The sequence below is a fragment of the Meleagris gallopavo genome, chromosome 3 (assembly GCF_905368555.1).
Source record: "Meleagris gallopavo chromosome 3, MGAL_WU_HG_1.1, whole genome shotgun sequence".
Classification (NCBI taxonomy): Eukaryota; Metazoa; Chordata; class Aves; order Galliformes; family Phasianidae; genus Meleagris; species Meleagris gallopavo.
The window spans coordinates 45,067,231-45,080,976 of record NC_139406.1 but is presented as its reverse complement, the minus strand read 5'-3'; the positions used below and the strand labels follow the sequence as shown (position 1 = coordinate 45,080,976).

The window sequence follows — 13,746 nt, the reverse complement described above, 5'->3', positions numbered from 1 at the left end:
TGTGGTGAGGCACTGGATCAGATTGCCTAGTGAGGCTGTGGATTCCCTATCTCCAGAGGCATTCAAGGCCAGGTTGGATGGGATCCTGGGCAGACTGATCTAGTGGTCGGTAACCCTGCTGTCCATGGCAGAGGAATTGGAACTAGGTGATCTTTAAGGTCCCCTTCAACCTTAGCTACTCTATGATTTTCCCACATGAACATAAAGGAAGATCCTTCAAGTCTGCTGGCATCTCCTTGTGATCACAAACCAAGCCTTATCAGTAAGCAGTAGCACTACAGGGTGACTGTGAAACATATTTTTCACTTACGTTAATTGAAGCTTGTCAGCATCCATCATATATAAAAATTAAATGTATGTACATAAGGCTCTTTTTTTGCTTTTCTAAAATATATGCTCTTAATATCTCCTAGTATTACAGTAACAACTGTATTAGATGAAGTTAAACTTTTATTAAAAGTGGACATTTTCAATTAATTGAAAAGTATTTCAAGTTGAAGAGTTTTAGGTACCTCAGCACTACCAGCTTCCCTGTTATACAAAGCCACGTGCTTTTCTCAAAAGTAAAATATTTTCTTTCAATCAGGTACAAAGCCACACAGCCCTGTATCGCCAAGTCATCCTGGGTGGAAGGGAGGCCTTTCCTTCACCTTGGTGGAATGGGGATGATTTGCAACTGCTGCAGCACCTAAGACATGCAAGACTTGAAAATCTTGTCAGCAGAGATGATGGAATGGTCCTCTCCAATTTAAATGATTAACTAGGAAATATCCACTGTAGGTTTTTTTGTTTGTTTGTTTCCTTATTTTCTTCCCCCAGTTATAACTGCTTAATATACTATAGAGGTGGTATTTCTTTTTGAAAAAAGAAAAGAAAAAATGTACTCTACTAACATTTTTACCTAGGCATTTTACTCTGAAAAACAAAGTAAAACTGAATTACCTTCATTTGTTTACTTTAGTTTTCTAGTCTTTACACAGAGGTTAACAAATGCATGGGACACCTCTTGCATCTCCATATGTCAAAAATTAAAAAGTCAGCTATGGCACATTTTCAATGTTTCAAATCCTTACACTTCCAAACCCTCTCTATTTTAAAGCAAATATCTTCATGAAAATCAAAGGCATCTGTGTCACACAGGGTAAGTTCTTGAAAACATAATTTCAAGGACACAAAATTACAGAAAAAACAATAACTACAAAAAATAGTATTCTTTCTGTATTACCATTAATGCTCAATAACCCAGCCATCCACATGGAATTTTAATCAAGTGTCCTGGAAGTATTTTGCCTTTGGCTTGAAAACAAGAATGATGGACGCACCTCAGCACAAAGGCCTCTGTGGTGGAACCCAGCAGCAGCTCAGCACCACACAGCCATTTGCTTACTGTCCCCTAGGTGAGATGAAGAAGAGGACAGGACACAAAATAGAACTCATGGGTTGAGAAAAACTATTTACTAAGACAGAAGATGAATATGGAAACAAAAAGACAATAATAACAATATATATTGTCACAATACCTTATTCATCACTCACCAACTGATGCACAGCAACCCCCAAGCAGCAAATAGTACCCATCCAGCTGCCCACAGCTTTATATCCTTCTGTGGGCTGTCCCATGGCATTGCAGAAACATTCCCCACCCCCAGCCTAATTCAGGCACCTGTCCTGACTCTGCCTTGCACCATCATGGTGGTAGCTCTTCCCATCCAGCAGCCTGGCCCAGCCCAGTTGTGCTCCCATCCTTCAGCAGCAAGTAAACATTGGTACACTGTGAACACTGAAACAAGAATTTTTATTTTTTTTTTTTTTTTAAAGAAAATCCCAGCAGCCTGAAGACCAGCCTTGAGAACTGAACCTTTGAATTTACAATTCAGCAGCCCTACTGTGAGACTCTCACACATTTCGCATTGCATTCTGAAACACACCAAATATTTTTGTTGATTTACTGCGAGAAATGAAGTAATTATTTAGGCAGAGGTGCAGAGTGTGAAGTACCCGTTTCTCATTATTCTCAAGAACAGAGGAAATTAAAAGGCTGCGCAAGTTTTAAAGACAGGGCATGTAGCATTGGTTGGTACTACATTGTAAATAGAAGGATTTTTCTACTTTGGGGCAAACATCTCAACCTTTTCCCTGCTATTACACCACTGAGTATCCATCCCCTTTTCCTATTACCACATCAGGAGTTTCAGCCTGCCAGACAGAACAAAACCTATATTTCTCAGCATCCACTCTTAACTGCGGAAGTGGTAGCACAGCAATAACAGACCCTTTCAACAAGAAGCTGCAATAAAAAGTTCCTAAGTGAGTATATGCATATCACTGAGCATCACTGTGGCAACCTGTGATCTACGCTAAGACATGCCAAATTCAGTTATCCCCCATCAGTCATTGTTTGCACTTACTGCTTGGGGCAGAACGGCTGGAAAGCTGAACAGAGGAAAAGGATCTGGGGGAGTGTTAGCTGATATCCAGCTGACCGTGAGCCAGCAGTGTGCCCAGGTGGCTAAGAAGGCCAACGGTATTTTGGCTTGTATAAGAAATACTGCTGTCAGCAGGAGCAGGGAAGGTGATCAACCCCCTCTCTTTGGCACTGGTGAGGCTTCATCTTGAGTTCTGTGTTCAGTTTTGGTCCCTCACTATAAGACATTGAGGCCCTGAGCTTGTCTAGAGAAGGGCAACAAAACTGGTGAGGGGTCTGGAGCACAAGTCTTAAGGAGAGCAGATGAAGAAATGGGAGCATTCAGCCTGGAGGAGACTCAGAGGTGGCCTAATAAGGTATTTCAACTGCTCTCTACAACTGCCTGAAAGGAGATTGTGCTGAGGTAGGGGTGAGCCTCCTCTGGCAGGTAACAGCAATAAGACAAGAGGTAATGGCCTCAAGTTACACCAGGGGAGGTTCAGGTTGGATATTAGGAAAAGTCTTCTCAGAAAGAGTGGTGAGGCATTGGAACAGGCTGCCCAGGGAGGTGGTAGAGTCACTATCCCTGGAGATGTTCAAGAAAAATGGAGACGTGGCACTGAGGAATATGGTTAGTGGGCATGGGGGTGGTAGGCTGATGGTTAAAATGGATGATCTTAGCGGTCTTTCCAACCTTAATGATTCTATAACGCTACTGATACACTGTAGAAAAGTAGTTGTCATGTAACTTGCTTGAAATTGCAGGCATTTCTTCCATCAGATTTGTCCCCATCATTATTATGAAATACAAGAGAAATTAAGCAGTCCCTTACGTGATCACTTTTAGAGTGTTCATCCATTTCACTCTGCTGTTTGTATTTTCTGCATGACTTTAGGAGTGATAAACTTCTAGTGGATATTGGCAGACACACTATAAACCTGCTTAAAGGAAGATAAATTCTCATAGGACTTGATACTTGTCAGCCTTAAATTTCATTTTTCCTTTTATACGCTCATTTTAGTAACAGCTCAGTTCCATATGAATAAAAATCTATATACTCTCTGAAATTCTATCAACTTTTAGCAAAACTAGTGATTAATATCCAAAAATAAGCCTTAGAAAATGCCCGAGTTTATTCACAAGTCGTGGAGTTCTAGATGCATGGTAGATTTGCTTTCCACTTCTAAAGATCCTTTTTATACTGTAAATGAGATATGTTATCCCATAAATGCAAATTGAGCAACTTGTGCAATTTAAAAAGAGCGTATTTGTGTCTTACTGAACGATTACATTAGTTAGCTACTACAGAAGGAATAAATGAACAGTTGTCTGCAGATAAATGCAAATTCACAGCTAATTCTCCCCAAGTCAGTGGAGTTAAATTGATCCCTCCTATTCCCATCAAAAAGTTGAACTCTGGCATATTTTAAAGGGTATTTTCTGGTAGAAGTCACTTAGCATGCACTTCAGCAACTCAACAGGCTGAAGCAGATGGAATCCTAGAAATTACAACAGCATGTATTTCACAATCCCAAATTAAGCCAGGGTTTCCACAGACCCTGACAAATCAAAGAGCCTTCACTGCAAATTTCTGCTATCTAGCAACTCTCAGCCAATAAAGTAGAAACAACCTAATCATCAGAGGCATTAGCAGGCAGTTACAACCCTTTTTTGCCTCCCCTCTTACAAATGCAAGATATGAACAAAGGGGAGCACTAGAAAGCCAAGTAAAATATATGAATGGTGTGGCACAGAGGATAACAAAGCAGGCATTAGTCATTCATGCATTTGAATGAGAAAAGCTTGTAAGGGAACATTGGGGGGAAAAAAAAAAAAAAAAAAAACCCTAGTGGGCTTTTTAGCCATCTTATTAGTACTGAAGTGACTTCAGGAACAGATTTTCTCCCTGCAGTAAAGCAACTCTCAAACAGGGATGGTGTAATTTGATTGATTGGCTTTCCAGCCATAAGCATTATGCTGGAGCTGGAAGTTCATCAATTCACTGAAGTGCTTTTTGTCTAGATACTCCTGGTTGGATCCAGAATAACTGTGAAAGGCCAGCAAGGACTGATTGCACCTTCCTGCACCCTGGGCAATGATTGCCTGGGGAGGAGGCAGTGGAGCAGCAGCGCAGAAACAGCATGGTTTAGCAATACTTAATCAGATCTACAACATCTAACAATCAAATCAAGGCTAGAGAAGTTCTTTCTTAACTTGCATGGGTTCTACAACACCTTTGCAGCCATTCAGTAAATAAAAGCTTATACAAACAAATACGATAAAGGAGGCATAGGACATAGGCCTGTTTTCAAGGTCATTTTGGAGAAAAACAGAACAGTAGAAATGCAAGAAGAGCAGAGGGGAAAATTAAGTTTCCACTTTAGGAAGACCCGTTCTTAAACAGCTTTTAACCTTTCTTCTCATGCGGGAATCCAGAGGGGGACTCGATCTCACAGCACAATAAATGAGCTCAGGGAAAGGAATTACCTCATGCTTGCAGAACAACTTTCAAAACTGAGATTTTACAAAATGAACTCTAATGGATTCATTGCTGTATTAATTGATAGTTTAAAAAAAAAAAAAAGCATCAAAAGCTAACAAGTTTTTATCAGTTTTGCTGAAAGCTCAAATCTACCTTGCCTACACAAAGCAACAGCATCTTAAGGATGACTGGTAGAGAAAGCACAGAAAAGACAGAATAAATCAGCTGTGGCCACTACCCCACAATAGTCAGTCCTTTCCACAACCTGCAAGGCTGAGCTGCTCACAAAAGGCCAAGATCTGGCCCAGCAGCAGAAAAGAGTCATTGCCTTGCACAACCCATCCAGTTGCCCTGTGAGCATGTGTTAAAGCAACCCTAATTTTCACAGAGATACTCCAGCTACTAAAAAAATGAGCACAGATATACCTAATCTTTTTTTTTTATCCTGACTTACAGCCCCACCAAATTATCACTCACATTACAACTCAATGCCGAGTGCTGTACCCATCATAAAGTGCCTCTGGGTGCTGGGATCAGGCTCTGAGATATCACTCAAGTACATATAAACATATATAATGGAAAGTTTGATTGATGTGCACCTGAGATTCATGCCAACTAGGAAATCATGATTCCCACAAGCTCACCTAACCAATCTCATCTTGTAAAACTTCAACACATTATTTCTCTGTATGGTCAGAAAGAGTTGCCTCGAGGACAGCAGGTGTCTAACCCCTTTAGAAAAAAATTGAAGGCTTAGAAGAAGGCAAACTCCATCAGAAGAGCCTTGTGTGAGAGTGCTGTAAATACCATCAACTGATCAACATACTGATAGTTCTGAATTTCCAGAGATGCATTTTCTAAGCCCTCAAGGAACGGGGAGAAATATTTATGACAGACAAATGTTTTTATCTTAATCTTCAGTCTATTTAGCATGCTTTCATGGGACTTTTTCTGTCACATACCCTTGCATTCTAAGGAAAGAAGAAACACTCTGTAGTTTTTGGTGCTAACTTTCTATCAGAAGTAGCGAGGGAAAAAAAAACAAAATTTAGGACCCTCCAACCAACACCGGGCTCAACTTTTTCTCCCTAAAATGTCTAAGATGTTCTTTGCAGATCACCAGAAAAAAAATAGAATTTCTCCTGCTTCATTCCTTTGCTGTATCATCATAAAGGTAGATTTCAATCATTAAAATTTGCACCTAGTTGAGATTTGTTATCTTTTGCATTAATCTTTACATCACAAATTCTTTGATTATTATCAAGGCCCACTTCTTTTTATGGTTTTCAAAATATATTTGTATCCTCTCTTAGAAATTTAGTGAACTATATTACTTTAGCACAATGTTACCTGCAAAGGCAACGTACCTGGATATATGCAATGTGGTTTCTGTGTAAGGTGACTTACTAGATGGATAATCTAAAATTTAATGTTGAGTGGAACACCATAAAGAACTAAGTCAATTGCACTAAAGCCTCAACAGCTCACATCTACCAGAGAAAATGCAGAAGCCATAGTTCCAGACCTATAGCTCCTACTACACAGTTATGTTGGAGTGTGCTGAATCCTGCCACAGAGTAGAAGGGAGGCTGTTGCAGTTCCACTCTCCCAAGTCCAGTCAGTAGTAAAGTTGACTATATATTTCCAACAGGCATACATGTAGATACACAGGTACAAACACATCACATATGCATACACAAATTGCCAGTCACGCAGATCAACAAAGTCAGACAAATGCAAGCAAAACTAACAGATTAATCCTGTTAACTGCTCCAGCTGATCAGAATGAAACCTGCAAGTAGAAAATAAAAATTCATATAAATACATAAATGCAGTGTGGATTTCTTCAGTAACTAGACACTCAATCTGTCTAGTAACTGGCCCCTGGATCTTAAGTCTCTCACTTCACTGGCAGTTGGGCATAGGAGCCCCTCAGGTCCACAGCTCCACTTGCACACACACACCCCTAATAGGGACCCCTTCAGCAACTGGCCAGACTCCCAGCCTACCCAGTAGCAGGCACAGATGCACAGATGCACTCTCATGTAGTTAGTGTCTTAGTCAAGATGTGTACCCCACAGTCTCCCCATTAGTTGTGCTGGATCTCCTGGCCCTCCAGCAGCCAACACACAGACCTTCTGATCTCTATAGTATCCATTCCAAAACTATGGCTGCTTTGAGACTTGGCTCCCAAGTCTCTCATCCTACACTGACATACAGACCCACACAACATGTACCACACTCTCCAGCCAAGCACACAAGACACACTAGCCTGTGTCACATGGCCCCCATCCAATGATTAAGACCTTCACATTCAAAGCATACAGAGCCCATCACCCAGGAGAGCAGTTTAGTAAGAAAACAAGACTGACTATACTGATGAGGCACTCAGCATGGAAAGACAAGCATACTGATTGACTACCTGTTTACAGCCAACTGACCTCTTCTGTCCTCTTATGCCTCTTTTTTACACTACACTTGTTTTCTCATATCACCTTGATTTCTCCCATCCTCCACCCCCTCCTTTTCCAGCCTTTGCCCTCCCTCCCTCTTGTCTTTGGCCCTTCATCTATGGGGTCTTTCCTATCCCAAATAGTTCTTCTCCTGTGTCCCATGCAAGGTCCCACAGCCCCTTAGGCAGCCAAGCTGGAGAGCTTCTCCCATAGCTCTTAGTGATGGGCGTTATCCTTGTCCTGTGGGCAGATGGCTATCATGAGATGCCGCTTGGAGGGACTCATTTTCTACCGAGATTGCCCCACCTTGTTCCTTTGTACCTGGGAAAAGGAGGGTTATCACATAGCCTAATAAGTTGAGTGTGAACAAGTATCTTGTGGCCCTACTACTTAACCCATGTGAAGACACATGAGAGGTGTATACATTTTCCAAATCAGGGAGAAAATGTAAACTCAGAATTCACTGTTTTTCTCAATTTTGCCAAAAACTGGGGATTTCTCAGCATACCATAAGATTAAGTGATTGTCTCAGACTCCTTCCACACTTTCAGCTCGTCAGTCTCCTGCCTTTTACTGTAAATTGCAAACAGCGCTGCCTCCAGGCTTTCCGCAAGTTGCGAGGGACTTAAGGTTTCTTTTGGTATTCTCTCATCAGCAACAAATATTAGTATCAGTGGAAGCATAGCAGAGATGTTAAAGGAAAATATTTAAGAAATGAAAATCTTTGTAGAGTATAGAAGCTTTCCCATTTCAGAAGATGCATCAACCACTGACAGCCGAGAATCAGGCAGAAACTAATTCTAGGTACAGACAACTTTCTTCAGTGATTTATTGTCAACAAAATACATTCTGGAAGTTTGGCTCTCTTTTTCGAAAGTGTCTGAAGAAATTATATAAATCCACAAAACATGTAAGGATGTAGTGAGGTAATGAAGACCATACCATTTACTATCCAGGCATGAAGATGAAGTCGTAGCTATACAATTCCAGCATCAGCTTTTTCTCTTACCCATTCTCTTTCTCCATCCTTTGAACTTGCAATCTTGACTACACAGTAGCTGGATCTCAGAGCTTTAGAGAGATTTCAGACGTGCCCCTCCCCCCATTACCTGTCACAGCAATCTGGCAATAAGGCACTCTATTCAGAAACTGGAGATGTGGGTTCAGACTAACTCAAGCTAAGGAGATTAACCCAAATCTCCCACTTCCTGTGCTCTAACAATCTGATTTATAAGTAAACCTTATCACTTTATCTTTCAGGAAAAAAAAATGTGGTTGCTGACCATAAAGTTGTTCGTGCATTAGTCATAGCCTAAGCGTACTTACTGAGCCAGATTCTTGAAGTAGGATAGGCTTAAAACTCATATGGTAATAACAATGATTTCTTTTTTTAATTACTACAAAATCACCTGACAGTGGCAGAACTAAATATACAGGATACAAGCAATATTGTGCAGTCATTAACTGGATTCCCTTTCTACTTCCCAGACATGTATCACTGCTACCCTCAGTATAATGAAGAACACATTCCAGTGGAGCAAAGCTGCTACATAAGTCTCTGAAACAGTTGTTTGCTTCTGAGGTAGCAAACCAGCTCTTGTCTGGATTGGGACATCATGATACATGCTTCACCAGGAACACCACCCATTACAAAAACTCAATTGAAAATCAGACCTGACTTTTCAACAGAATGGGATACCTCAAGAACATACCTGCAATTAAAATACCAACTAAATTTTATAGGCATGTAGATATTAATCTTTAGGCTGAAAGAACCAATCATTAACCTGTAAAGATGTGTGCTGCAGTAACTTTACTGTTCTGTGCTGTTCTTTCTTAGCCTGGACTTCAGCACTCTCCAGCAGACCCCAAACTATTGTATGCTCCATTTTCCTCATCTGCTGACAGGACAAAAGCAGTGATAGAAAAACAGGAAATGCTGGAAGAGCTCTACCAAGGTACTCTCCACAAACATGCCAAGGTGCATTTCACCCAAAATTCTATATTGGCCCAATGTCCAAGAAATCTTTCAATTCCCACAACAGGGGTTTTTACATCATCCTGATGCTTGCAAGTTTGAGCCCTAGTTGTTTACTTTCTGCACAAGCGACATGGCTATTCTAATCTGCATCGCATTCCTTGCATTGTTTTAGGTTCAGTTATCTGGGATTCTGGTTTTGGAAATGCAGTTTTCCACCGGGGGGTTTGATGCCCACTGCTTCCTCTGTGGATCTGTGCTCTCATGCTGAGAAAAAGAAAAAAAAAAATCTATCAACTTAATCTAATAGAAGGAATGGTCTCCTGACCTGATCTTTCATCTAGAAAAAATATCAGGTAATTAATTTAAATAGCTCCAGGAGGGGTAGCTTAGGTGCAATCAAACGTACTGCTATCTTCAATCAGTGATATTAAAATACATATTTTATCAAGATGATCAACCATGTGAGCTGCTACACAAAAGCTGGAAGAGCAGCACTAAACTCTTTACAAAAGCTGCAACAGATTACAGCAGTAGGATCATTGCAAGTTTATGTTAGGGGAAAAAGAACAGTTGTGGGCTCTCTGATCAGCTTTTAGGAGAATCCTAAATAATAATACTGCTAGCTGCGTGCTAGCATACCACGAACCATGCGAACCAAGAACTAAGGTTATTTGATGTAGAGAAGATGGCACTGTATGGAAAAAAAAACAATTGTGAAATGTAAGCTTCTTTTTGCCACTTTATCTTTTCATTTGTTTCCAAGACTAAGTTCTTACAACCAAGGCAGGGTTTCTTTATCTACAAGCTGAAGTTTAAGGACATAGCAATTAGTTTGGGTTCGATTTTGCCATACTGACTTTGAGGATGACGTTTTGTACGCATATATTAACAGCCACACATGCTTTTACGGCAGAGCGCAAACAGCCAGATGCTGATCTCCCGCACTACATCCATCTTGGAAGCCACGCTTTACCTTAAACAATATCGAGCCACGCATCTGCACGGCACATGCCTCCCAACTTGGCTTTTGTTACACCGAACCCAATCGTGACCAGGGACCAATGCCTGGAGCGGATCGGTGGCAGATCAGAAGCCGGACCCCAAGCAGAAGAGGGCAGTCGGTGCGGGTCAATGCCGCACCTCGCAGCCCGCACCCGGAGCTGCTGCCCAGCCTCAGTCCCGCAGCACGAACCCCACTCGCTACTGTACGAACAAAGAGGATGCGTGCAGCCGAGCTGCTCTCACGGAGCGCTCCGAGGGCAGCGCACCGGGCAGAACCACGTGCGAAGAAAGAAAACTTCTGCAACTTGTCTCCATTACATCCCCTCCCGCGCTCTAGATCTCTTCTCATCCCTCGATCTGGTTCACATTAGCGCAGAGCGCGGCATCCCTCGGCTCTGCCTTACCCCGGGCACGCAATGCTGCGGCCCCCGGGGGCTCTGCTGCTACGGGGCGGCCCCGGAGAGAGGTGCCCCCAGCCTGTCCCAGCTCCGCGCCTATTCACGGTCCCCACAAAGGGAGAGGGCGGCCCCACCGCAGCAGCGGGAGAAGAAAGGGCACCGGGAAAGAGAGGAAAGAGCAAAGGAGGAAAAGCGGACATGGAGATGGCCAAGAGGAGGGACAGGCGCACGCCGCGAGCACCCCAGAAACCTCTCCCAGCCCGGGATGCGGTGCGAACAAACTCCGCCGCACCCCCCGCCCCGCACGTCCGGGCCCTCACCTCGGGGCTGGCCATGTCCCGGCGCCCCGAGCAGTACAACCGCCGCCAGCAGAACCAGCAGCAGCCGCCGCCGCCGCCCGCCGCTGCCCATCACCACCGCTGCCGCCGCCGGGAGAGACTCGCCGCTGCCCGCCCCGCCGAGTGCGCCCATCTTATAGGCTCCCCCCGGCCGCCCCGCCCCGCTCCCGCACCCACGCACACCCACGGAGTCCCACCGAGGTGCCCCCTCCCGCAGCTCTGAGAGCCCGAAAAGTTCGGGAGAGTTGCAATGAATGAGCTAGTGCTCTGCGGGAGCGTGGGAGGGGGGGAGATGGGGAGGGTGCGAAGCAATGGGGGAAAAGCGTCTGTGCAGCGCGGGGGAGGCACTGCTAAGCCAAGGCACTGCGCAGCGTTCCTATGTGACTGACATCGCCAAGGGCTTGAAAAAATAAGGCTTTCCTTTCGAGTGCGTCCCCCCCAGCTGTGGGACTTCATACCGTCCCGATGTGTTCCGCTCTTCGCACACACAGCAATGCAGCCATTTTTGTCAACTAAAGGTTATCTCTCCAAAGGACTGCCTGCTTTTGTCCTGCGGAAAGGCTTTGCGGCTTTAATGATCAGCTGCCTCTGGAACCTACACAGAAACAGGTTGAAGAAATTCAAGACAGAGCTATTCCCAGGTATTTCATTTAAATTCCACGCACACTTTGCTTCCTTGTTTTAAGGGCTGTCACACAGCTTGTCCATACAGCACCCCATAAGGACTATCCCATATACGCTGCAGCAAGCAACAACATTTTTTAGGAAAAGAACTGAGTGCCCAAAATGAGTTAGTTGATTTGGAGGAACTACAGAATCACAGATCGGACCTCAAAGCCCACCCAGTCCCACCCAGTATCGTGGGCAGGGCTGCCCCCCCAGCAGCTCAGATGCAGAGGGCCCCCATCCAACCCGGCCTTGAGCACCTCCAGTGGAACCACAACTTCCCTGGGCAGCTTGTTCCTTTCTGCCCAAAAGACAGTGTCTCTCAAATGCAAAACATCACTGAGAATTCATGCTGGTTATTAGTATTATTATTATTATTTAGGAAAATACTGGATTGCTCTGCTACATTGTAAAATAGCCTGTGGGCTGCGTGAGCAGAGTTAGGCTGCAAGTGTGTTCCTCCCATGGCGGGGAGCTGCTTATGGAGCCCAAGCTGCAACTTGGGCTTTACTGATATGTGTAAATAAACTCAGGAAAATAGTAGTAATGTATATGTTTAACATAAAATAAAGCTATTTCTTATTGTGTAACTCAAGAGTTATGTGTTATACTTGAGAATGCATGACAATGTTTATAGTCAAAACATACAAACAGGAAAAATCCCCAGGTCAAGGAGATAAAAATGAAAATGTTCTGCCATAAAACAGTATCAAAGGCCTTCAAGCCTACAAATAAATAACACTCTACATCTGTCCCTTCCACTGGATCTGTCCTCTGCGTGCACCAGGAATGTCTTAAATTTCAGGACAGGCAAGAAGGAGGAAAGCAAAACATCTGCAGAGAGAAAAGTCAACAAATTTCAAGAGCCAATTGTCATTTTTTCTAAAATTGTTGAGGTCAGGTTAAGAAACCCTCTGTGAGGGATTGCAAGTACCAGTTGGGATCCAAGTACAAAGGGAAGAGAAAGAGTAGCATCTGTGCAGCATAAAATCCCACCAGTTTGCAGCTTCGTAATCAGTTTAACCATTTTGTCAAATTCCAACACACTGAAGTGTACTGCCTTTCACGCATATAATAAGTGCTAGTTCTTTCCTATGTGTGTTTATCCTCATCAGAATATTCTTCAAGAAAGACATGGAGGCCCTGGAGCCCATCCAGAGAAGGGCAAAAAAGCTGTGAGGGGTCTGGAGCACAAGTTTTACGGGGAGTGGCTGACGGAAATGGGATTGTTCAGTCTGGAGGAGGCTCGGGGGAGACCTTATTGCTCTCTATAATAAAGGGAGGTTGCAGTGTGGTGGGGATTGGCCTCTTCTCCAAGGTAACAGCTGTAGGACAAGAGGGAATGGCTTCTTGTTGTCCCAGAGGAGACTGAGGTTGGATATCAGGAAAAATTTCTTCTCAGATAGTGCAACAATGCACTGGCACAGGCTGCTCAGGGGGTGGTGGAGTCACTGTCCCTGGAGGTGCTCAAGAACTGTGTAGATGTGGCACTGAGGGACATGGTCAATGGGCATGGTGGGGATGAGCTGATGGTTGAGTTAGAGGATTTTAGTGGTCTTTTGCAACCTTAATGAATCTATAATACTTTGATCCAGCCCTGGACTGAACCAGCAGCTTCATTTGTTAAAGTTCAGCTAAACCTCTATATACAAATTGTTAAAGAAAATTATACACCAGAAGTAGTCTGTGGAGCTACATCACTTCCAAACATACTTATGCAGTCCCCAAAGCCCATATGTGTTAGCTGACACTCTGAGTCCTGCTACATCATATATGTCCAACATAAATAGTAATACAAACAGTACAATAACATAAATAGTGCAAATTAAAAGGGCCAAGAGACTTTTGTGTTTTAAAACAATCGTTACTGGTCCAACTTCATTAAAAGAAAGACAGAAATTGCAGTAATGTTAGGAAGGAAAATTTCTGAATACCTCACTGTCACCTGTTTTACTAACAAAAATTAACTCCAAAATAAAACGGAAAGAAGTTTGTCATACAGCGTAAGAAAATAAGTTACT

The 13,746-nt window shown here is 43.2% G+C and overlaps 1 protein-coding gene across 1 annotated transcript in view; it reads right to left on the bottom strand.

Annotated features, from left to right (window-relative positions):
* LAMA1 (laminin subunit alpha 1) overlaps window positions 1–11,166 on the bottom strand; it is a 97,564-nt gene extending 86,398 nt beyond the window's left edge. The window contains exon 1 of the mRNA XM_085220807.1: window positions 11,042–11,166. Coding sequence (XP_085076933.1) covers window positions 11,042–11,132 — 91 coding nt within the window. The 5' untranslated portion in view covers window positions 11,133–11,166. The remainder of the gene's footprint in view (window positions 1–11,041) is intronic.
* Between the last annotated feature and the right edge of the window lie 2,580 nt (window positions 11,167–13,746).